The sequence below is a fragment of the Oncorhynchus keta genome, chromosome 31 (genome assembly GCF_023373465.1).
Source record: "Oncorhynchus keta strain PuntledgeMale-10-30-2019 chromosome 31, Oket_V2, whole genome shotgun sequence".
Taxonomy (NCBI): Eukaryota; Metazoa; Chordata; class Actinopteri; order Salmoniformes; family Salmonidae; genus Oncorhynchus; species Oncorhynchus keta.
The window spans coordinates 18,120,568-18,144,115 of NC_068451.1; the positions used below are offsets into that span (position 1 = coordinate 18,120,568).

The following is a 23,548-nucleotide window of genomic DNA, read 5'->3' on the forward strand; positions in this document are numbered from 1 at the left end:
ATTGTAAAGGGTTTTAACACTGTGTCTCATGCTTGTTCAATGAACCATAAACAATTAATGAACATGCACCTGTGGAACGGTCGTTAAGACACTAACAGCTTACAGATGGTAGGCAATTAAGGTCACAGTTATGAAAACGTATAAATTGCGATGTCCGTACTGTGAGACACCTAAGACAGTGCCACAAGGAGACAGGACGGAGTGGCAGACCACGTATAACAACACCTGCACAGGATCGGTACATCCGAACATCACACCTGCGGGACAGGTACAGGATGGCAACAACAACTGCCTGAGTTACACCAGGAACGCACAATCACTTCATCAGTGCTCAGACTGTCCGCAATAGGCTGAGAGAGGCTGGACTGAGGGCTTGTAAGCCTGTTGTAAGGCAGGTCCTCACCAGACATCACTAGCAACAACGTCGCCTATGGGCACAAAGCCACCGTCGCTGGACCAGACAGGACGGGCAATAAGTGCTCTTCACTGACGATTTGCGGTTTTGTCTCACCAGGGGTGATGGTTGGATTTGCGTTTATCGCTGAAGGATAGAGCGTTACACCGAGACTTGTACTCCGGAGCGGGATCGATTTGGACGTGGAGGGTCCGTCATGGCCTGGGGCGTGTGTCTCAGCATCATCGGAATGAGCTTGTTGTCATTGCAGGCAATCTCAATGCTGTGCGTTACAGGGAAGACAACCTCCTCCCTCATGTGGTACCCTTCCTGCAAGCTCATCCTGACATGACCCTCCAGAATGACAATGCCACCAGCCATACTGCTCCTTTTGTGCGTGATTTCCTGCAAGACAGGAATGTCAGTGTTCTGCCATGGCCAGCAAAGAACCCGGATCTCAATCCCATTGAGCACGTCTGGGACCTGTTGGATTGGAGGGTGAGGGCTAGGGCCATTTCCCCCCCAGAAATGTCTGGGAACTTCCAGGTGCCTTGGTGGAAGCGTGGGGTAACATATCATATCAAGAACTGGCAAATCTGGTGCAGTCCATGAGGAGGAGATGCACTGCAGTACTTAATGCAGCTGGTGGCCACACCAGATACTGACTGTTGCTGTTGATTTTGACCCCCCCTTTGATCAGGGACATTATTCCATTTCTGTTAGTCACATGTCTGTGGAACTTGTTCAGTTTATGTCTGTTGTTGAATCTTATGTTCATACAAGTATTTACACATGTTAAGTTTGCTGAAAATAAACACAGTTGACAGTGAGAGACATTTATTTTTTTGCTGAGTTTGTGTGTGTCTGTCTGGTTGAACCCTGTTTAGTGTTCCCTTTGGGAGGCCTTCTGGTTTGTGTAGACTCAACATTCATTAAATCATTCTCTTACTGTCTAATATTCTTGACTCATAGGCGTAATATGCTTAGTAATGAAGTAACCTATTCACTGTCTCCTGTTTGTCCGTCTGTTTTTGGTTACTGTTGTCACGACCATCAACAGTCCTCCAAGGCAAATAGTACTGTAACTGACCCTGACATCCAATGTTGTCACGACATTGTTACAAACACACAATGCATCATGATTCAGCCCAGGCTTTCCACACAAAAAGTCTTCAGTCCATCAATGAGCTCCTTCAAGATAATTTGAGCCGTTGTTTAGTCAGTCTGCGCTCATTGAGTTATTCAGGCCCAAATGGCAACCTATTTCCTATTTTTTGCGCAGGTTGACATTTATTGTTATGAGTCTTGTCATGGAGGCAGAACTGAGCGATTGCCCCTTAGATAGGCCAGCTACAAAGTCAAAATTTGCTATATTGTAAAAATGTATGAAAACAGAAATGTGCTTTTCAGTCTTAATTTAGGGTTAGGCATTAGGATAAGCCGTGTGGGTCAGGTAAGTGTTAAGATTAAGTTTGAAATCAGATTTTATGACTTTGTGTTGCTGTGCCAGCTAGTGACCACTATGCAGAGCTGCCTCCAGAACAAGATTCATGACGAAAAATGCAAACCTGCATGTATTGCACTACTTTTGACCATGGCCTGTAGGAAATAGGGTGCCATTTGGGAGGCAGACTGTGTGTAGTCCAGACTGATGGCAGAGTGAGGGGCTATCTGGCCTGGCTGCACTTTCTCAAAGACACTGGAAACCTGCTGCAGCTGCACCCAGACATACAGACAGAATAATCCAGTAGCTAGGAGTGTAGTCTAGCACTGACCCAGGCTGTATAACCCTTAGGGGCTTAACCACAAAATCCTCAAATCTGATTCTGAACCTAATCCTAACCTCACCCACACTGCTAACCCTAAATTAAGACCAAAAATCACATCTTTGTTTTCAATCATTTTTATAACACTGGCATGAACGCACAGTAAGCTATACGACTGGTATTCCTACAGGTTAGTTGCGCTAATCACATGTTGCCAGACACAGATTTGTAGGGCTAGTTCCTGTCAAACATTTTGTATAATTATTGATTGCGAGGCTATCACAAGCCTCATGAAGTCTATTTCCCTGAGCATGTGTTTGTTGTATTCCCCAGAGTTCCCATAGGAAGAAGTTTTATGTCCTGTCTATGTTCCCGTACCCCTCCGGCCGTCTCCACATGGGCCATGTACGGGTCTACACAATCAGTGACACCATCGGACACTTCCAGAGGATGAGGGGCCACCAGGTAATAAGAATATATACCATTTAGCAGATTCTTTCAGCCAAAGCGACTGGCCCTGATTAGTAGCTGGAGATACAACTGTGACAAGCTAAGCTGCCCATACTGGTAACTTTTATCACTTCTCCTTTCCACCCCTCTATGCATGTCTGTCTCTATGGCTCTGTCTCTGTCTCTGTCTCTGTCTCTCTCTTTCTCTCTCTCTCTGCCTGTCTGTCTCTATGGCTCTGTCTCTGTCTGCCTGCCTGTCTGCCTGCCTGTCTGCCTGCCTGTCTGCCTGCCTGTCTGCCTGTCTGCCTGCCTGCCTGCCTGCCTGTCTGTCTGTCTGTCTGTCTGTCTGTCTGTCTGTCTGTCTGTCTGTCTGTCTGTCTGTCTGTCTGTCTGTCTGTCTGTCTGTCTGTCTGTCTGTCTGTCTGTCTGTCTGTCTGTCTGTCTGTCTGTCTGTCTGTCTGTCTGTCTGTCTGTCTGTCTGTCTGTCTGTCTGTCTGTCTGTCTGTCTGTCTGTCTGTCTGTCTGTCTGTCTGTCTGTCTGTCTGTCTGTCTGTCTGTCTGTCTGTCTGTCTGTCTGTCTGTCTGTCTGTCTGTCTGTCTGTCTGTCTGTCTGTCTGTCTGTCTGTCTGTCTGTCTGTCTGTCTGTCTGTCTGTCTGTCTGTCTGTCTGTCTGTCTGTCTGTCTGTCTGTCTGTCTGTCTGTCTGTCTGTCTGTCTGTCTGTCTGTCTGTCTGTCTGTCTGTCTGTGTCTGTCTGTCTGTCTGTCTGTCTGTCTGTCTGTCTGTCTGTCTGTCTGTCTGTCTGTCTGTCTGTCTGTCTGTCTGTCTGTCTGTCTGTCTGTCTGTCTGTCTGTCTGTCTGTCTGTCTGTCTGTCTGTCTGTCTGTCTGTCTGTCTGTCTGTCTGTCTGTCTGTCTGTCTGTCTGTCTGTCTGTCTGTCTGTCTGTCTGTCTGTCTGTCTGTCTGTCTGTCTGTCTGTCTGTCTGTCTGTCTGTCTGTCTGTCTGTCTGTCTGTCTGTCTGTCTGTCTGTCTGTCTGTCTGTCTGTCTGTCTGTCTGTCTGTCCATATATATATATATATATATATATATATATATATGCATGCACACAAACTGTACTGTCACGACTCCAGGTGAGTCACGTAGAAGCATACAGCTGTGAAGCACTTTGTGTGCAGTCCACAAGGTCACCGTCCGTTCTCGCTTTCTTTACATCTTCTCTGAAATGGAAGCCCTGATCCATGGTCATTACGGCCTTGATGTTCTGCCTAGTCTGAATCACAGTTGGCATCTGTTCTGCATGAGGTGTGTGTGTGTGGAGGCTGTTTAAACAGAGAGATGCTGCTCTGCCTTTGCCTTCTAACTCCCCTCTTAAAAGTGCAATCTGGGATCTGGGAATGAGTTCAATTTTCATTTCAAAATACATTTCACCAGCCTCAACTGGTGGGGCTGCCAATTTTCTGAAAAAGGATTTGCATATTGTAGCTTTGAGAGTGCCCCCATTGTCCCTGGCCCTACGCTACACTTACCTAAGTGCTCTTAGCCACAAGACCACTTTTCAGTGGGACTACCTACGCATGGCACATTACCAGACGGGATTACGGCATAAAAAGGTTTCATGTCAAAACAATGACTCTTTCAGTTGGTGAATCCCTCTAAGACATCTGCCTTTAAGTGTTTCTGCAGGGGTAAAACAGGGAGGGAAGCTCCCACTATCCATTCTAAGGTGTTGATGACTCTCCTCATAGAAAAGTGTGAAAGATGTGCGCTGGTGTTTAAGAGATATGATGATCAGACCGTTGGTGTCCTACAAACCAGTGGTGACAAATGACTCCCCAGAGACACCATTCGGGACCAGGGACTGTCTGTCACTGTGTCCCCTAATGCATCCAGTCACCCATAGCTTGAAATGGTTACTAAATAATTCACTGTGACCCTCACTCATTTATCTCACTCTTTCTCTCTTTTCTTCTCTCTCTCTTTATCTCCCGCTCCCCTCCTCCCACTCTTCCTCTCTCTCCCCCCTCTCTTCCCCTCACTCCCTTCCTCTGTACTGTATACTGTTCTAAACCATTACTCCAGCCATTCTTCTTTGTCACAATAACGCCCCCCCCGTTTGGTGTGTGTTGTGTTGTAGGCCCTCCCCTCTCAGGCTACGTCCCAAATGACACCAGATTCCCTTTATAGTACATTGTTTTTTACCAGTGTGCATAGGGCTCTGGTCCAAAGTAGTGCACTATATAGGGAATAGGGTGCCATTTTGGATGAATCCCCAGGGTTTGATTTTAATGGAGCCTGACAAAGTGATGTCAGTGTTGTGTGAGTGTGGCACAACGGGCCTGTCATTGTTTTGAAGGCAGCAGGGTTTTGTTCCCTCCCACTCAGAGAGAGATGGCTACATTTCTGTCTTCATATGGATTTTCTTAGCAGGTAGGCTGTATCTGGGCTACCAGCAGTAAGGCTGTAATGCTGTCTTCCTAACCAATATTTTAGTTGTCGTATGGACCGTTGTGAATGACAGCTACATGCTGCTGCCCAAGGGGATATCTGTCTGTCAGCAACTGTCAGAAAGATAATCCATTTACACACACACACACACACACACACACACACACACACACACACACACACACACACACACACACACACACACACACACACACACACACACACACACACACACACACACACACACACACACACACACACACCAGAGAGAGAACAAGTTGTCTTCAACTAGTTCATTCGTTCAAGGAGATTATTACACTTGTAGAGACAAAATCCCTTCCTTGTAGCCTAGTTGTGGTGTGATGTTTAGTAAAATCCCTTCCCTGTAGCCTAGTTGTGATGTTTAGTAAAATCCCTTCCCTGTAGCCTAGTTGTGATGTTTAGTAAAATCCCTTCCCTGTTGCCTATTTGTGGTGTGATGTTTAGTAAAATACCTTCCCTGTAGCCTAGTTGTGATGTTTAGTGAAATACCTTCCCTGTAGCCTAGTTGTGGTGTGATGTGTAGTGAAATACCTTCCCTGTAGCCTAGTTGTGATGTTTAGTAAAATCCCTTCCCTGTAGCCTAGTTGTGATGTTTAGTAAAATCCCTTCCCTGTAGCCTAGTTGTGGTGTGATGTTTAGTAAATTCCCTTCCCTGTAGCCTTGTTGTGGTGTGATGTGTAGTAAAATCCCTTCCCTGTAGCCTAGTTGTGGTGTGATGTTTAGTAAAATCCCTTCCCTGTAGCCTAGTTGTGGTGTGATGTTTTGTCAAATCCCTTCCCTGTTGCCTAGTTGTGGTGTGATGTTTAGTAAAATACCTTCCCTGTTGCCTAGATGTGGTGTGATGTTTAGTAAAATACCTTCCCTGTAGCCTAGTTGTGGTGTGATGTTTAGTGAAATCCCTTCCCTGTAGCCTGGTTGTGGTGTGATGTTTAGTAAAATCCCTTCCCTGTAGCCTAGTTGTGGTGTGATGTGTCGTAAAATCCCTTCCCTGTAGCCTAGTTGTGGTGTGATGTTTAGTGAAATCCCTTCCCTGTAGCCTGGTTGTGGTGTGATGTTTAGTAAAATCCCTTCCCTGTAGCCTAGTTGTGGTGTGATGTTTAGTGAAATCCCTTCCCTGTAGCCTAGTTGTGATGTTTCGTAAAATCCCTTCCCTGTTGCCTAGTTGTGGTGTGATGTTTAGTAAAATCCCTTCCCTGTAGCCTAGTTGTGGTGTGATGTTTAGTAAAATCCCTTCCCTGTAGCCTGGTTGTGGTGTGATGTTTAGTAAAATCCCTTCCCTGTAGCCTAGTTGTGGTGTGATGTTTAGTGAAATCCCTTCCCTGTAGCCTAGTTGTGGTGTGATGTGTAGTAAAATCCCTTCCCTGTAGCCTAGTTGTGATGTTTAGTGGAATACCTTCCTTGTGGCCTCGTTGTGATGTTTAGTGAAATACCTTCCCTGTAGCCTAGTTGTGATGTTTAGTAAAATACCTTCCCTGTAGCCTAGTTGTGATGTTTAGTAAAATACCTTCCCGGTAGTCTAGTTGTGGTGTGATGTTTCGTAAAATACCTTCCCTGTTGTGATGTGTAGTAAAATCCCTTCCCTGTAGCCTAGTTGTGATGTTTAGTGAAATCCCTTCCCTGTTGCCTAGTTGTGGTGTGATGTGTAGTAAAATCCCTTCCCTGTAGCCTAGTTGTTGTGTTTAGCGAAATACCTTCCCTGTAGCCTAGTTGTGATGTTTAGTGAAATACCTTCCCTGTAGCCTCGTTGTGATGTTTAGTGAAATACCTTCCCTGTAGCCTAGTTGTGATGTGTAGTAAAATCCCTTCCCTGTCACCTCGTTGTGATGTTTAGTGAAATACCTTCCCTGTAGCCTAGTTGTGGTGTGATGTTTAGTAAAATACCTTCCCTGTAGCCTAGTTGTGATGTTTAGTAAAGTCCCTTCCCTGTAGCCTAGTTGTGGTGTGATGTTTAGTAAAATACCTTACCTGTTGCCTAGTTGTGGTGTGATGTGTAGTAAAATCCCTTCCCTGTAGCCTAGTTGTGATGGTTAGTGAAATACCTTCCCTGTCGCCTAGTTGTGATGTTTAGTGAAATCCCTTCCCTGTAGCCTAGTTGTGATGTTTAGTAAAATCCCTTCCCTGTAGCCTAGTTGTGATGTTTAGTAAAACCCCTTCTCTGTAGTCTAGTTGTGGTGTGATGTGTAGTGAAATCCCTTCCCTGTAGCCTAGTTGTGATGTTTAGTAAAATCCCTTCCCTGTAGCCTAGTTGTGATGTTTAGTAAAATCCCTTCCCTGTAGCCTAGTTGTGATGTTTAGTAAAATCCCTTCCCTGTAGTCTAGTTCTGGTGTGATGTGTAGTAAAATCCCTTCCCTGTAGCCTAGTTGTGATGTTTAGTAAAATCCCTTCCCTGTAGCCTAGTTGTGATGTTTAGTAAAATCCCTTCCCTGTAGCCTAGTTGTGGTGTGATGTTTCGTAAAATTCCTTCCCTGTAGCCTAGTTGTGGTGTGATGTTTAGTAAAATCCCTTCCCTGTAGCCTAGTTGTGGTGTGATGTTTATAGTAAAATCCCTTCCCTGTAGCCTAGTTGTGGTGTGATGTTTAGTAAAATCCCTTCCCTGTAGCCTAGTTGTGGTGTGATGTTTAGTAAAATCCCTTCCCTGTAGCCTAGTTGTGATGTTTAGTAAAATGCCTTCCCTGTAGCCTAGTTGTGGTGTGATGTTTAGTAAAATCCCTTCCCTGTAGCCTGGTTGTGGTGTGATGTTTAGTAAAATCCCTTCCCTGTAGCCTAGTTGTGGTGTGATGTTTAGTAAAATCCCTTCCCTGTAGCCTAGTTGTGGTGTGATGTTTAGTAAAATCCCTTCCCTGTAGCCTGGTTGTGGTGTGATGTTTCGTAAAATCCCTTCCCTGTAGCCTAGTTGTGGTGTGATGTTTAGTAAAATCCCTTCCCTGTAGCCTAGTTGTGGTGTGATGTTTAATGGTTAGACTGCCTGTGGCTCTGCTCTGCTTTCAGCTTGCAGCTCATCTCTTCACAGATGGAACCAGAGCTTTTGGGATTTGTGTGTGGGTGGACACATACACTTTAGCATAGCCATGCCAGTGTGTTGCATGCCCAAAATCAGCCCCCTCCCCTGGGACTCCTGTCTGTCAGGCTGTCCTAGATTGACAAGTCACTCCCTAATATAGATCTATGTCCACTCTGTGGGCAGGTTTGTCTCTTAGCTCCTCCTCTATCCATAGGTTATCCATAAGTTAAATGTAGGCAGTACAGTTGTAGTGGGGGAGTTAGAGACTTGACTTTGGCCCTGGGGTTGTTGTGGAGCATCGACTGTTTAAAAGGGTTGACGGTTTGCCTCTGACAGTCTCTTTGGGCTGATGTAACTTTGAGAAATGAACCGAGGCAGACAGCCTGTCCCTGTCCGTCAGGAGTTCATCTCTTCTCGACAACAGATCAGCCAAAGGTCCTCCTCACTACATTAGATAATGGGCACATTTAAACTGATAAAACGGCGTATTAACACGGCAAGCACATCTATTTTAATGACTGTAGGGACTTCTTTATATTTCTACATCTACAGGTACTCATTTCTCTAGTCAATGTCTGTATGTTTTACCTTGGCACGAAGGAGCTCACTTAGACTGATAACATCCAGCACTCGGCTTTACAAATTAGGCCCAGGCAGTTACCAAGGATACCGATTTGTCTGAAGCGTCAGACTCGTTAGTCGATACACACTCCCTCTCCACTCTCCTGTCCCCCTCACCTCTCTCTTCTCTTCTCTTCTCTCTCTCTCTCTCTCTCTCTCTCTCTCTCTCTCTCGCTCTCTCTCTCTCTCTCTCTCTCTCTCTCTCTCTCTCTCTCTCTCTCTCTCTCTCTCTCTCTCTCTCTCTCTCTCTCTCTCTCTCTCTCTCTCTCTCTCTCTCTCTCTCTCTCTCTCTCTCTCTCTCTCTCTCTCTCTCTCTCTCTCTCTCTCTCTCTCTCTCTCTCTCTCTCTCTCTCTCTCTCTCTCTCTCTCTCTCTCTCTCTCTCTCTCTCTCTCTCTCTACTGCTCTTCCATTCTCTTCTCGTCTCCACTCCTGCCTCTCCTTCTTTCTCTTCAGTAAGGGTTTGGGTGGAAGAAAAGTGAAGGATCAAGAAGGAATAGTGAAGGGTGAAAAGAGCTTATCAATTCTTAATAGTGTTGTGAGAAGCGGAGGGAAGGAGGGAGACACTGGTGTGAAGAAGTGGAAATAAGTGAGAAAACACATTGTGAGGAGAGGGGTGAGAAGGGTGGGACTGACTGACTGACTGACTGACTGCAAGCACAAGCTGGAAGCCTGTATAAACCTCTGATCACATCTGTTAGTGCTGCAAAGTACAATGCCTTTCAACACGACATCCCCATACTAGTGTGAATTAAATATAGATGATGATGATGCAAACAGAGAGGCCTTGGTTCCTATTACCATCCTCTATTTAACACATCCAATCAGACCAGCGCCGGTATGTTCCCTGTATAACTCACATTACAACATCAGGCCTTTATGGGCCTGTGCAGAGCCACTCTACATGCATTAGATGTTATGTTCCCTCACCTCTCTGCCTTACACTCTGGTTGGGTTTAACAGCTTCTACGTACGTATATTACATGTCTTCGGGCATTGAACAGAGATTATGGATAATGAGACGGAAAAGGTTGACACTGTTGTGCATGTCTAAAGACGCATGCACGACAGTATTACGGTCAAATGCTCTTGTACAGCCTTCGGGCCTTGTTGTTGATGTTCTTTACTAGGGATTTGCTAGAGCACTCTCAAACCGGCCTGTGTTAAAGGGATATACTGAAAAGTCAGGTATGATATGTTCACATATGTTATCTGTGCCGGTTTGTTGTCTGAAGCACAGCTATAGCTGTATTAGTAATTGCCCGGCCTAAGGGGACAAATCAAGTATTTTAAATTGAATTGAACTGTTATCATGTGGGTTGTGTAAAACCCAATGGGCTGGGAAGAACAGCCAGGTGTGATATGTAACTGATTTCTGTGTAACTGTTTTTAGGTGCTAAACCCAATGGGCTGGGATGCTTTTGGACTCCCAGCAGAGAACGCTGCCATCGAGAGAGGCCTTGACCCGGAGGAATGGACTAAGAGGTACAATACAAGATATGATGCAAACACCTTTCACTCACTCGCTCGCTCACTCACTCACTCACTCACTCACTCACTCACTTTCACACACACACACACACACACACACACACACACACACACACACACACACACACACACACACACACACACACACACACACACACACACACACACACACACACACACACACACACACACACACACACACACACACACACACACACTCCCCCTAACATCCTCCTCTCTCCTGTCTGTCTCCGTCCCCAGTAATATCCAGTCCATGCGGGAGCAGCTCGACAGCCTAGGGCTCTGCTTTAATTGGGACAAGGTGAGTAATGGGAGGAGCTGAGCACCATCTCCAACCTTCCAGTGGTAGGCTCTGTGTGGGTGGATGACTCTCTTTTCTCTCGTGCGTTGTGTGTGTATCAATCATCTTCCCTCTCCTCTGACCAGGAGGTGACCACCTGCCTACCAGACTACTACAGGTGGACCCAGTGGCTGTTTGTCAAGCTCTTCAAGGCAGGACTGGCCTATCAGAAAGAGGTAGGTTCGGGGGCCTTGAGTTTGTCCAATCCTTGTCATCGGCTGTGTCTCAATAGTCCAAAGTGGTTTCCTCTCTTCATCTCCTTTCCATCTCTGCTGACGAGGAGATGACGACACTTTGAACTAATGTGATGCAGTCATGCCCCTGGTATTGTCATAGGCTGTGTGTAGAACTCCAGGGAGGCAGGATGAGGGAGACACACCCCAGGAGGATGACACTCAGGCAGGCCACTGAGCCTCTGTGTCTTCAGTAACTATGGAGCCTCCTGTGGCTTTGTGAGGAAAACACATTTTGTATAGTAGATCACAGACAATCGGAAAATCTGTGCTGTAGTGGAGAGGTCATGTAGTTTAATCAGATGCAAGGTATTTTGGCACTCGTATCAGCAGACATCTGTCTCTTTCTCTGATTCGATCAGCTCCTGTGATGTTGGCTTATGTCTGTCTTTGTGTCTGTGTGTAGTTGTAGTAATTGTAATCTGTGCGTATGTGTGTGTCTGTGTGTGCGTGTGTGTGTTCCAGGCGGTGGTGAACTGGGACCCTGTGGACCAGACGGTGTTGGCTGATGAGCAGGTGGATGACAACGGGCGCTCCTGGAGGTCTGGAGCTCTGGTGGAGCAGAAATTACTCAGGCAGTGGTTCATTAAGACCACCAACTACGCCAAGGTAGGTGTGTGTGTCTCGTGCGCATGGAGGGTGTATTGGTGATAAGCCCGTCAAGGGTCAAAGGGCGTCCTATCACATCAATATCGCCACCTGCGCCTTTTGGCATAATCTGATTGGCTGGCTACATTAGAGACTGTGTGAGAATGAAAGGGGGGGAGACCCCTCTGATGTCAATCACTGCAGAAACCATGGCAGCAGCTTCAGCCCTGGCTGTGGAACAAATCTGGGCTCAAGTTGGATCTGTTTTCTTTCAAATACTTTAGCTGTGATTGAGTGATCTTACCTGGCACAATGGAACCATTGGAATAGTTCCAAAAGTGCAAACTGCAAAGTCCACCCATCTGGCATGTTAGACTGGGTCAATCAAATGCTCAGAGTATTTGAAAGAAAATAAATTCTACTTGAACCCAGCCCTGGCTGTGTAATCAGCAGCCTGCTGAGAGTGTCATTCCCAGGCTGGCCTCGCCGTTCCTGGCCAGTCTGACTGATGAGAAACCCCCACGTCTCCAGCAGCAGGGTCTCATAATCACTACCAGCCACTACCAGCTACGCTCTGGGTTGAAATGACCCTCTCTGGAGATTTATTCCACCCATGGGATGGACACACACACACACACACACACAACACACACACACACACACACACACACACACACACACACACACACACACACACACACACACACACACACACACACACACACACACACACACACACACACACACACACACACACACGCAGCCTGAACCTGGGCACATGGAGTCAGAGTAACTGAAGGTGCACTGATTCAAACCTCTCCAGATGAGGAATGGTTGGTACTGAGAGGCTCTGAGTGGAAGCCTTCCAAACCGGTCTGATTGGTGGACCAGAAGGTCAGGTTCCCTGTGCTGCTAGAGCCTTGATTGATAAGGGTTGATTGATTGTGTGTGTGCTGCTAACATTTCCAGTTTCCACTGGTAAAGACATACACTAGTCACTCACACATTAAGCAGTAGGCTTCAGCAGTATGACCCTGTCACTCCACTTTATCTCTGAGATTCACACACACACACACACACACACACACACACACACACACACACACGATGAACACAGTTAATAATGACATTGACAATAGATGTTTTCTTTTTCATGCATAATCACACACACTGATGGACTCACTCATTTCAACACATCACACTGTAGTGTCATGTAAATCAACACAATGGCAGACTTTACCCATACATTCATCATTTTACACAGGCATACAAACATACACACTCTAGTAAGCTTTGCTAGATTGCTACATAGGCAGCCTCAGATATATTCACGTGCATGTGTCATCAAATCTCTCACGTATCCAAAAGATGCAGGGAAACACACTCACGGACATCGACACGAACACACACAAAACCTTAGCCATCCTCATTTTATTGATATAGAATTTTATAGCTTTGCTAGGTTGCCATGGAAACCCTTGGAATTGGCCCAGCCATAGGCCTAAGTCTCTGGTTAAACCCTCGGGTTTATGTGGCTCCATTGATGTCGCTTCTTTTCTGGAGACAAAAACACAGTTTAGTTGAGTTTTTTTTCTCTTCTCATGGTTTGAGCAGAGTACCACCTCACCTCCTCAGTGGGTGTCTGTTCTTGGTGACATCGCTGTGACACCTTGAGGCGGGCAGGCTGTACACTCACACTGGCGTTGTTGCTAGGCTGCTTGACTGACACAAAGACACCAGCATTTATGGCAGGACACCAATCTCTTTCTCACTCTCTCAGATTCTGTCTTTCATTCTCTCTCTCTCTCCATCCATCCATCCATGCTTGAGAAGCAGTGAAATAACATTGATACATACTGCAATTACAATCATCCTTATTGCCATTGTTAGTATTGGTTGTATTGCTGTTATTGGTGTTATTACAGTGTGTTGGGTAGAGATCTCAGAGGGTGGCTTGGTAATGGGTTGTGATAGTGGGGGAGAGGTATATCAAATTGGTGCTGTTGCCTTTTTATATTCTCCATTCAGATAGAAGCGGAACCCAGCTGGGACTTTCTGGCCTGCTCCTTGTTGTTATGCATAGCTTCCTTTTAAAAATCTGTGTGTGTGTCTCTCTCTGTCTCTCTCTGTCGCTCTCTCTCTCTCTCTCTCTCTCTGTCTCTCTCTGTCTCTCTCTCTCTGTCTCTCTCTCTCTGTCTCTCTCTGTCTCTCTCTCTCTCTGTCTCTCTCTCTCTGTCTCTCTCTCTCTGTCTCTCTCCCTCTCTTTCTCTCTCTCTCTCTCTCCCTCTCTGTCTCTCTCTTTCTCTCTCTGTCTCTCTCTGTCTCTCTCTGTCTCTCTCTGTCTCTCTGTCTCTCTCTCTCTGTCTCTCTCCCTCTCTTTCTCTCTCTCTGTCTTTCTCTCTTTCTGTCTTTCTCTCTCTCTTTCTGTCTCTCTCTCTGTCTCTCTCTCTGTCTCTCTCTCTCTCTCTCTCTCTCTCTCTGTCTCTCTCTGTCTCTCTGTCTCTCTCTCTCTGTCTCTCTCCCTCTCTTTCTCTCTCTCTGTCTTTCTCTCTCTCTTTCTGTCTCTCTCTCTGTCTCTCTCTCTGTCTCTCTCTCTGTCTCTCTCTCTGTCTCTCTGTCTCTCTGTCTCTCTGTCTCTCTCTCTGTCTCTCTCTCTTTCTCTCTCTCTGTCTCTCTCTTTCTCTCTCTCTCTGTCTCTCTCTCTCTCTCTCTCTCTCTCTCTCTCTCTCTCTCTCTCTCTCTCTCTCTCTCTCTCTCTCTCTCTCTCTCTCTGTCTCTCTCTCTCTCTCTCTCTCTCTCTCTCTCTCTCTCTCTCTCTCTCTCTCTCTCTCTCTCTCTCTCTCTCTCTCTCTCTCTCTCTCTCTCTCTCTCTCTCGTTATGAAACTGTTGTTGAGTCATGAGCGATTTGCTTTGCGATAAATGCAAAAGTAGGGCATGTGGAGGTCATGATTTCTAAAATCCCTCTTTGACTACATGATGTGAGACGAGGTAGACTGTGGTATTGTGCCAGGAGACTGGCTGAGCTTTGGAAGAGCCTCTCAGGGTAAAGAGGAGAAGTAAATGATGTGCTGATCTGGGGCTTAAACTTAAACATCTGACATTACAATATGACATAACATCTTTATGATTTATTTAGCATCAATATGATTTAACATTTTTTATGATGTATTTCTCTCTCCCAGCCCCTCCTGGACGCCCTGGCGGAGCTGCCAGAGTGGTACGGGGTCAAGGCCATGCAGGCCAACTGGATTGGAGACTGCACCGGCTGCTACTTCGACTTTCACCTCAAGGTTAGACTCACATCTTTCATCTGTTCCTTCTTGTCAGTCCATCCTGGTTTAGTTTAGACTACTTAGTCTTCCAGGTATAAACATTTGAAGGTATTCTAGGATTATCACTAGGATTAGCTCTGAGATTCTCCCCTGCTACATCATTCTCATTCAGCTAGCACCACCAGTCGTCTCTCTGCAAGCAGCAATTTAATCAAACATAGTGACTGTGGGGCTGTGTGTTTATTTCCATTGAACTATCCAAATGCACTTTTAGAATGTTGAATAGAGTATTGACATTCTAAAATGGTTTTGCTAAAAGCCTATTGTGAACTCCAGTCACCCCAGTCACAGAACTCCTTGCAACAGACGGAGGAAATGTATTAGGTTGATGCCTTCCTTCCTTATTAAAATCGTAATCATATTTATGGTAAGGGGGGTTGTGACTCTCTCTCTCTGTGTGTGTGTGTGTGTGTGTGTGTGTGTGTGTGTGTGTGTGTGTGTGTGTGTGTGTGTGTGTGTGTGTGTGTGTGTGTGTGTGTGTGTGTGTGTGTGTGTGTGTGTGTGTGTGTGTGTGTGTGTGTGTGTGTGTGTGTGTGTGTGTGTGTGTGTGTGTGTGTGTGTGTGGTTCTCATAAATCAGGCAGAGTGGGGTAATTAAAAGTAGGGCCAGCGGTGGTTTTGTAGATGGGAAGCAGGAACCAGTCCCGTTACATCTTTAACATTGTCAAGGGTGTTCTGTACTAAATGACTGATTCTATATTTTTGGTGCCAATTTACTTTCTGTCAGGCATGTTAACTGATTAACGTTAAAACATAATCCATTGCTAAATATTGCATACTACAGTGTTTTTTCTTTTTTTCTTACCAACTAGTGTTGTGTTTAGTTTTTTAACTATCCTCCTTTACCTTGCTCAACAACTAAATGTAACCAAGTTACTGTCCTGTCATGTATTTATCCATAAACTGTGTGTGTGTTTCTCTATCCTTCCCTCCATGCAGGTGAATGGGGAGGAGACGGGGGAGACTCTAGCAGGCTACACCTCCAGCCCAGAGGCAGTGTTTGGGGCTGCCTACCTGTCCATTGTCCCCTCCCACAGACTGCTGCATGGTACCAGCCCAGTCCGCTCAGCTCTGGAGAGAGTCCTGCAGACAGGCAGAGGTAGGAAGGAACCACTGTCCAGACCTGGTAGTCTGAGGTCATTTTTTAAGTGCCACTTTTATCCATAGTGGCTTACAGTAAATATTTAGTGTATTTAATGTATGTGGCCCATTGTAACTCTCAATGGCACATTTTACTGAACAAAAATAGAAATGTAACATGCAACAATTTCAAAGATTTTACTGAGTTACAGTTCATGTAAGGAAATCAGTCAATTGAAATTGGCATTTATTAGGCCTAATTTATGGATTTCACATGACTGGGAATACAGATATGCATCTCTTGGTCACAGATACCTTAAAAGAAATGGGCCTCACAATGGGCCTCAGGATCACTTCATGGTATTTCTGTGCATTCAAATTGCCATCGATGAAATGCACTTATGTTAGCTTATTCCTGGCCATAACATAACCCCACCGTCACCATGGGGCACTCTGTTCACAATGTTGACATTCAGCAAACCGCTCCCCCACAGGACGCCATACACGTGGCCTAAGGCCGGTTCTCTAAAACATTTGAGGTGGCTTATGGTAGAGAAATTAACAATAAGTTCTCTGGCAACAGCTCTGGTGGACTTCCCTGCAGTCAGCAGGCCAATTCCACGACCCCTCAAAATTTGAAACATCTGTGGCATTGTGTTGTGTGACAAAACTGCACATTTTAGAGTGGCCTTTTATTGTTCCCAGCACAAGGTGCACCTGTGTAATGATGATGACATTTAATCGGCTTCTTGATATGCCACACCTGTCAGGTGGATGGATTATCTTGACAAAGGAGAAATTCTCACTAACATGGATGTAAACAAATTTGTGCACAAAATTTGAGATAAATAAGCTTTTTGTGTGAATGGAACATTTCTGTGTTATTTATTTCAGCTCATGAAACATGGAACCAACACTTCACATGTTGCGTTTATATTTTTGTTCAGTGTAGTATAGAGAAGTACTGGCTGTTAGTAGTCCATGTTGGATGTTGAGTTTAGTGCTTACGCTAAGCTGAAACACAGTGCAACACAGGTATATCAATGTTTATTTTATGTCCAGATAGAGGTAGGGGTGTGTGTGTGTGTGTGTGAGTGTGAGTGTGTGTGTGTGTGTGTGTGTGTGTGTGTGTGTGTGTGTGTGTGTGTGTGTGTGTGTGTGTAGAGAGAGATAGAAAGACAGTTAGTTGTGCATGGGTATACCCTCCAAGATATGTTACAGTTGAAGTCGGAAGTTTACATACATAGATACATACAGGTTGGAGTCATTACAGGTTGGCGGCAGGGTAGCCTAGTCGTTAGAGCGTTGGACTAGTAACCGGAAGGTTGCGAGTTCAAACCCCCGAGATGACAAGGTACAAATCTGTCGTTCTGCCCCTGAACAGGCAGTTAACCCACTGTTCCTAGGCCGTCATTGAAAATAAGAATTTGTTCTTAACTGACTTGCCTGGTTAAATAAAGGTAAAATAAAAATAAATTTAAAATAAAAATAAATTAAAAATTAAAAATTATTTTTCATCCACTTCACAAATTTCTTCTTAACAAACTATAGTTTTGGCAAGTCAGTTTGGACATCTACTTTGTGCATGACACAAGTCATTTTTCCAACAATTGTTTACAGGCAGATTATTTCGCTTATAAATCACTGTATCACAATTCCAGTGTGTCAGACGTTTACATAAACTAAGTTGACTGTGCCTTTAAACAGCTTGGAAAATTTCAGAAAATGATGTCATGGCTTTAGAAGCTTCTGATAGGCTAATTGATATCATTTGAGTCAATTGGAGGTGTACCTGTGGATGTATTTCAAGGCCTACCTCCAAACTCTGTGCCTCTTTGCTTGACATCATGGGAAAATCAAAAGAAATCAGCCAAGACCTCAGACAACAAATTGTAGACTTCCACAAGTCTGGTTCATCCTTGGGAGCAATTTCCAAACACCTGAAGCTACCACATTCATCTGTATAAACAATAGTACGCAAGTATAAACACCATGGGACCACACAGCCGTCATACCGCTCAGGAAGGAGACGCGTTCTGTCTCCTAGCAATGAACGTACTTTGGTGCGAAAAGTGCAAATCAATCCCAGAACCACAGCAAAGGACCTTGTGAAGATGCTGGAGGAAACGGGTACAAAAGTATCTACAGTATATCCAATGTGAGAAACGAGTCCTATATCGACATAACCTGAAAGGCCACTCAGCAAGGAAGAAGCCACTGCTCCAAAACCTCCATAAAATAGCCAGACTGTGATTTGCAACTACACATGGGGACAAAGATTGTACTTTTTGGAGAAATGTCCTCTGGTCTGATGAAGCAAAAATGTAACTGTTTGGCCATAATGACCATCGTTATGTTTGGAGGAAAAGGGGGGAGGCTTGCAAGCTGAAGAACACCATCCCAACTGTGAAGCACGGGGGTGGCAGCATTATGTTGTGTGGGTGCTTTGCTGCAGGAGGGACTGGTGCACTTCACAATATAGTCGGCATCATGAGGCAGGACAATTATGTGGACATATTGAAGCAATATCTCAAGACATCAGTCAGGAAGTTATAGCTTGGTCGCAAATGGGTCTTCCAAATGGACAATGACCCCAAGCATACTTCCAAAGTTGTGACAAAATGGCTTAAGGACAACAAAGTCAAGGTATTGGAGTGACCATCACAAAGCTCTGACCTCATTCCTATAGAAAATCTGTGGGCTGAGCTGAAAAATCGTGTTTGAGCAAGGAGGCCTACAAACCTGACTCAGTTACACCAGCTCTGTCAGGAGGAATGGGCCAAAATTCACCCAACTTATTGTGGGAAGTTTGTGGAAGGCTGCCCAAAACGTTTGACCCAATTTAAACAATTTAAAAGCAACGCTACCAAATACTAATTGAGTGTATGTAAACTACTGACCCACTGAGAATGTGATGAAAGAAATTAAAGCTGAAATAAATCATTCTCTCTACTATTATTCTGAGATTTCACATCCTTAAAATAAAGACAGGGAATTTTTACTTGGATTAAGTGTCAGGAATTGTGAAAAACTAAGTTTAATGTATTTGGCTAAGGTGTATGTAAACTTCCGACTTCAACTGTATGTGTTGCTCTCCTGCTCTTCTCCTGTTGCCTCTTTGTGTTTTAATTGGGATTCCCCTGAATCGCTCTCTTTATCCATCTGTCTCACTCTCTCTCTTTCTCTCACTACCCCACCTCTCTCACTCTCTCACTATCTATTGGCCCCTCTCTCTCTCTCCCTCTGTCATGCTGTCTCTCTCTTTCTCTCTCTCTTTATCTATTCTCTCTCTGATTGTTGATAATGAGGCACCAGGGGAGAAGCTCTCCCTTGCTGACTCCTGACCTTTGACCCCCCCCCAGACTGCCTGACAGAGGTCACCGCCCACAACCTATTTACCGGTCAGGAACTTCCCCTGGTGATCTCCAGCAAGCAGGAGTTTGAAGGTCATCTAGACACTGTCATCGGTACGTGGATGTGTGTGTGGGTTTGAACGTCTACATGGCTTGCACATACATCATGTACTCACTGTGTATTATTGACCTATGAGCTTTTGTTCTTGTGCTTTTATTCGTCTCTCTATTTTAATCCAATTGCAATCAATCAATTGTATTTATAAATCCCTTTTTACATCAGCCGATGTCACAAAGTGCTATACAGAAACCCAGCCTAAAACCCCAAACAGCAAGCAATGTAGAAGCACGGTGGCTAGGAAAATTGAATGAATCACATTTAGCCTTTCCCTGTGACCTGTACATGTTTGTAGATGCCACTGTGCCAGTGTGTCCTTGAGCCTGCAGTGTGTCTCTGTCATACACTGGGCGTTTGGCTGCTGTTGGAATGATGTCACCTTTAACTCTCTAGAAGTAGTTCCCTGCTTGGTGCTTTGGGTGTTTGTCTGGCTCCACGAGTCCACAAGGAGGCAATACCCATGAGGAACTAGCCGTAATCCAGCAACACACGGACCCCTCTTTTTTTTTGTAGGCCCTTGGAGCAATTTCAACTCAGTCGGGGTCTCAATAGAATACCCAAGGTGCAATTTCGAAATGTGGTTGTGCATCAGCAGTCACTCAATTAGCCCTTGTCGGCAAAATAAATGTAGGTTGGTAAGTTAGTCTTGCACCCAGCTATCTAAAGTTATAGTAAGTAAGGTTGAATTAACGACCGCGGTGGGGCTCATTGTTTATCAGTTATCATATTAAAAACTGCAAACATTTGCCTCCACTCTATTGCAAAATGTGTAGAATTGCAGGAAATTAGTGTTATAAAATGACATGGTGGTGTGCAAGTGTGTGTGACAAATGTATCATGTGTGTGTCCCTGGCAGGTATCCCTGACAGCCATGTAGAGGATGCTTCTGTGGCCAGGGCTCTGGGTCTGAGCTGGAGCCCAGTCCTGAAGAGCCAGGAGGATGGAGGACACACACTGCTCAACTCTGCTGAGGTCTGTCTGGACACACAGCAACACACACTGTTACTCTACACAACGTTACCAGTAAACCAGCATTTCACATTGTTTTATGGCTATTAATGGAAGAACCTTATTTATGGTTGAATGAAGTATCGGCAAATAGTTGAGTTTTGTTGAATTCACGTGTGCTTGAGCTTCTAAACTGTCATCCTGTTCTCTCTCTGCCCATCCCCCTCTTCTGTGTAGTTCACAGGCCTCAGCAGGGAGGACGCTTTTGACTCCATCACCCAGAAGGCCAGAGAGAGAAAGGTGGGCGGCCACCTGACCAGCACCAAGCTCAGGGATTGGCTGATTTCCCGGCAGCGGTACTGGGGCACGCCCATCCCCATGGTGCATTGTGGGTTTTGTGGTCCTGTGGCAGTCCCTGAGGAGCAACTTCCAGTCACCCTCCCCAAACTACCGTCCCTCACGGGGAAGGGGGCATCCCCTCTGGAGCACGCTGATGACTGGATCAGCTGTACCTGTCCCAGGTGAGAACACACTGACACGGAGTGAGGTGTGAGAACACTTCAGTTGCATACCAAATGGCACTCTATTCCCTATGTAGGGCACTGCACTTGACCAGGACCCATCAGCCTGGGTCAGAATCTTATGCCATCCGGTCAATTGTTCAGTTTGAAAATGAATGCTGGTACTGTCAGTTGGATTGGAAGTTCATAGCTAGTTCACAAACATTAGTGATGGAGTTCACTTTATTCCACTTATATTAAAATCCAATCTTTTTTTTCAAGGTCGTATATCTTTCTCAATGGTTAGTCAGCGACTCTCTCTCTCTCTCTTGCTCTTAGGTTCAGGCAATTATTTCCGATGCTTTCAGTTTTCTACTCAATCAATTCCCCCTTTCTACCTGTACTAAGAGTCAGGATTAAGTGATTCAACCACTGTGTGTTGAGGATATGAATACGGGTTAGTTTTTAACACACAGGGACCAGGGTTATGTAATGAGTGACAGATGTCACCGTGGTTATATAAACCAGCTGTGGCCTACATGCCAGGCATGTCTATGCCCCCACCACACACAGACACAGAGACAGGCAGACGGTGACTGTCAATGAAATGTGTGAAAATGCTCCCTGCTGCTCGTTAAACGGCGGTTGCATCCCAGATGGCACCCTATTTCCTATATAGTGCACTACTATTGGCCAAGGTCCACCGGGCAAACCCAGCTTCTCATGACCAAGACCCTCACCAACATAGGATTTCTTCAGGGGAGATTGCTCCTTGAAAAACATTATAGTTCCATGATTGGACATGGAATTGTGGTACAGTAACTAGGAAATGCTGTTTCAACAGCTCAGCCAGACAGTCATACAGAGAGAGAGATGGGGTCGTCTGGTCTCACGGCTATATCCAGAGACGTTCTCCTCCTCCTCCACTTCCTTGTCTCTCCATCTCTTGTTGACAGCGTCAGAGGAAATTCACTCTCTTAACTCAACGATCATGTCCAATTAACCGTCGGGTGGAGGGTACAGAAGGTGTTTGATGAGAGATGGTGGGGGAGATGGAGCTTTATCTGTCTGTCTCGTCCTTGAGAAGTCATTTCCTCCACCACTGATATTGTCTCTGCTCCCTGTCTGCCTACTGCTGTGAATTGGCCCATCAGTTGAACCCTGTGTGTAATTAGTCCAGCTAGCTTGCTACACCAGGATAGTGTTTCTGATTCCCGTTTTGGCTTGCCTGGTGACATCACCAGGCGGTATAAGTTAATAGACCAATAACAAAGAGAGTTTCAAACCTCTCTGTCAATAGCAGTTAGTTATCATGTTACATATCCCTCCAATTAGGTCCCTCACTCCCATATGTCCTAGATAAATTCTTCCTTGAGAAAAAAGCTTATTAATGCAAAACTATTACAGTAAGGAACTAAATTGTTCTTGCTTCTGATGCCACATCTGTTTGAGGGGATACTTCCCCAATCTGGCACACACCCGCAATGCAATTTCAGTTTCATTTTGCTATCTGGTTGGAATTGTAGCTCTGCTACTCTGTCATTCCTGAAATCGCCCTATATACAGCGGGACTGGACAGAACCATAGTCATAGATCGCACGTGTCCAGGCAATCACAGCCCCCCCCAGGAGTCTGAAACTGTCTGTCTGTCAAATGACAATAATGTTTACCCTGAATGGTTGATCTGGAAAAGAGAGGGAAACCCACAGGAGAGCAGTGTGCAGCCACATGGAATTCTTGGAATACTATAATGCCTCTTCTGTTTTTTTAAATGGATTTAGCTATTTTGTCATGAAAGGCTCTTTGGTATGATGGTGCATTTTGATCTCATGAAATGGCACCTGGCTATTAACCTGCTACACCTTAGTCTTGTTGCTAAGCAACCCCTCTGCCTTATTATTGTGTGTGTGTGTGTGTGTGTGTGTGTGTGTGTGTGTGTGTGTGTGTGTGTGTGTGTGTGTGTGTGTGTGTGTTTGGTTGGTTGTGAAGAGGGGTAATCTCACCTTCAGAGTAAAAGTGTGAGGGTGTGTTGATATGCTTGTGTGTGACAACTTGTGCCTGTTTGTGCCATTAAAAACATTGTACTACAGGGGACTAGGTATGGTGCTGTAGTGTTCTTCTCTAGTGTTGCTGATGGTCTTCCTGGCATGGTGATTCTAACTGGGTGCTGTAGTGTTCTTCTCTAGTGTTGCTGATGGTCTTCCTGGCATGGTGATTCTGACTGGGTCTGTCGTGTTCTTCTCTAGTGTTGCTGATGGTCTTCCTGGCATGGTGATTCTAACTGGGTGCTGTACTGTTCTTCTCTAGTGTTGCTGATGGTCTTCCTGGCATGGTGATTCTGACTGGGTCTGTCGTGTTCTTCTCTAGTGTTGCTGATGGTCTTCCTGGCATGGTGATTCTAACTGGGTGCTGTACTGTTCTTCTCTAGTGTTGCTGATGGTCTTCCTGGCATGGTGATACTGACTGGGTGCTGTAGTGTTCTTCTCTAGTGTTGCTGATGGTCTTCCTGGCATGGTGATACTGACTGGGTCTGTCGTGTTCTTCTCTAGTGTTGCTGATGGTCTTCCTGGCATGGTGATTCTGACTGGGTGCTGTACTGTTCTTCTCTAGTGTTGCTGATGGTCTTGCTGGCATGGTGATACTGACTGGGTGCTGTACTGTTCTTCTCTAGTGTTGCTGATGGTCTTGCTGGCATGGTGATACTAACTGGGTGCTGTACTGTTCTTCTCTAGTGTTGCTGATGGTCTTCCTGGCATGGTGATTCTGACTGGGTGCTGTACTGTTCTTCTCTAGTGTTGCTGATGGTCTTCCTGGCATGGTGATTCTA

General features: G+C 45.3%; 1 protein-coding gene across 1 annotated transcript in view; it reads left to right on the plus strand.

The window, feature by feature from the left end:
• The window catches only part of lars2 (leucyl-tRNA synthetase 2, mitochondrial), a 52,314-nt gene that overhangs the window by 6,996 nt on the left and 21,770 nt on the right, over positions 1-23,548 (plus strand). Inside the window, exons 3-12 of the mRNA XM_052489866.1 lie at positions 2,494-2,625; positions 10,111-10,202; positions 10,470-10,530; positions 10,656-10,745; positions 11,268-11,411; positions 14,574-14,681; positions 15,662-15,821; positions 19,165-19,269; positions 20,130-20,245; positions 20,459-20,742. Coding sequence (XP_052345826.1) covers positions 2,494-2,625; positions 10,111-10,202; positions 10,470-10,530; positions 10,656-10,745; positions 11,268-11,411; positions 14,574-14,681; positions 15,662-15,821; positions 19,165-19,269; positions 20,130-20,245; positions 20,459-20,742 — 1,292 coding nt within the window. The remainder of the gene's footprint in view (positions 1-2,493; positions 2,626-10,110; positions 10,203-10,469; positions 10,531-10,655; positions 10,746-11,267; positions 11,412-14,573; positions 14,682-15,661; positions 15,822-19,164; positions 19,270-20,129; positions 20,246-20,458; positions 20,743-23,548) is intronic.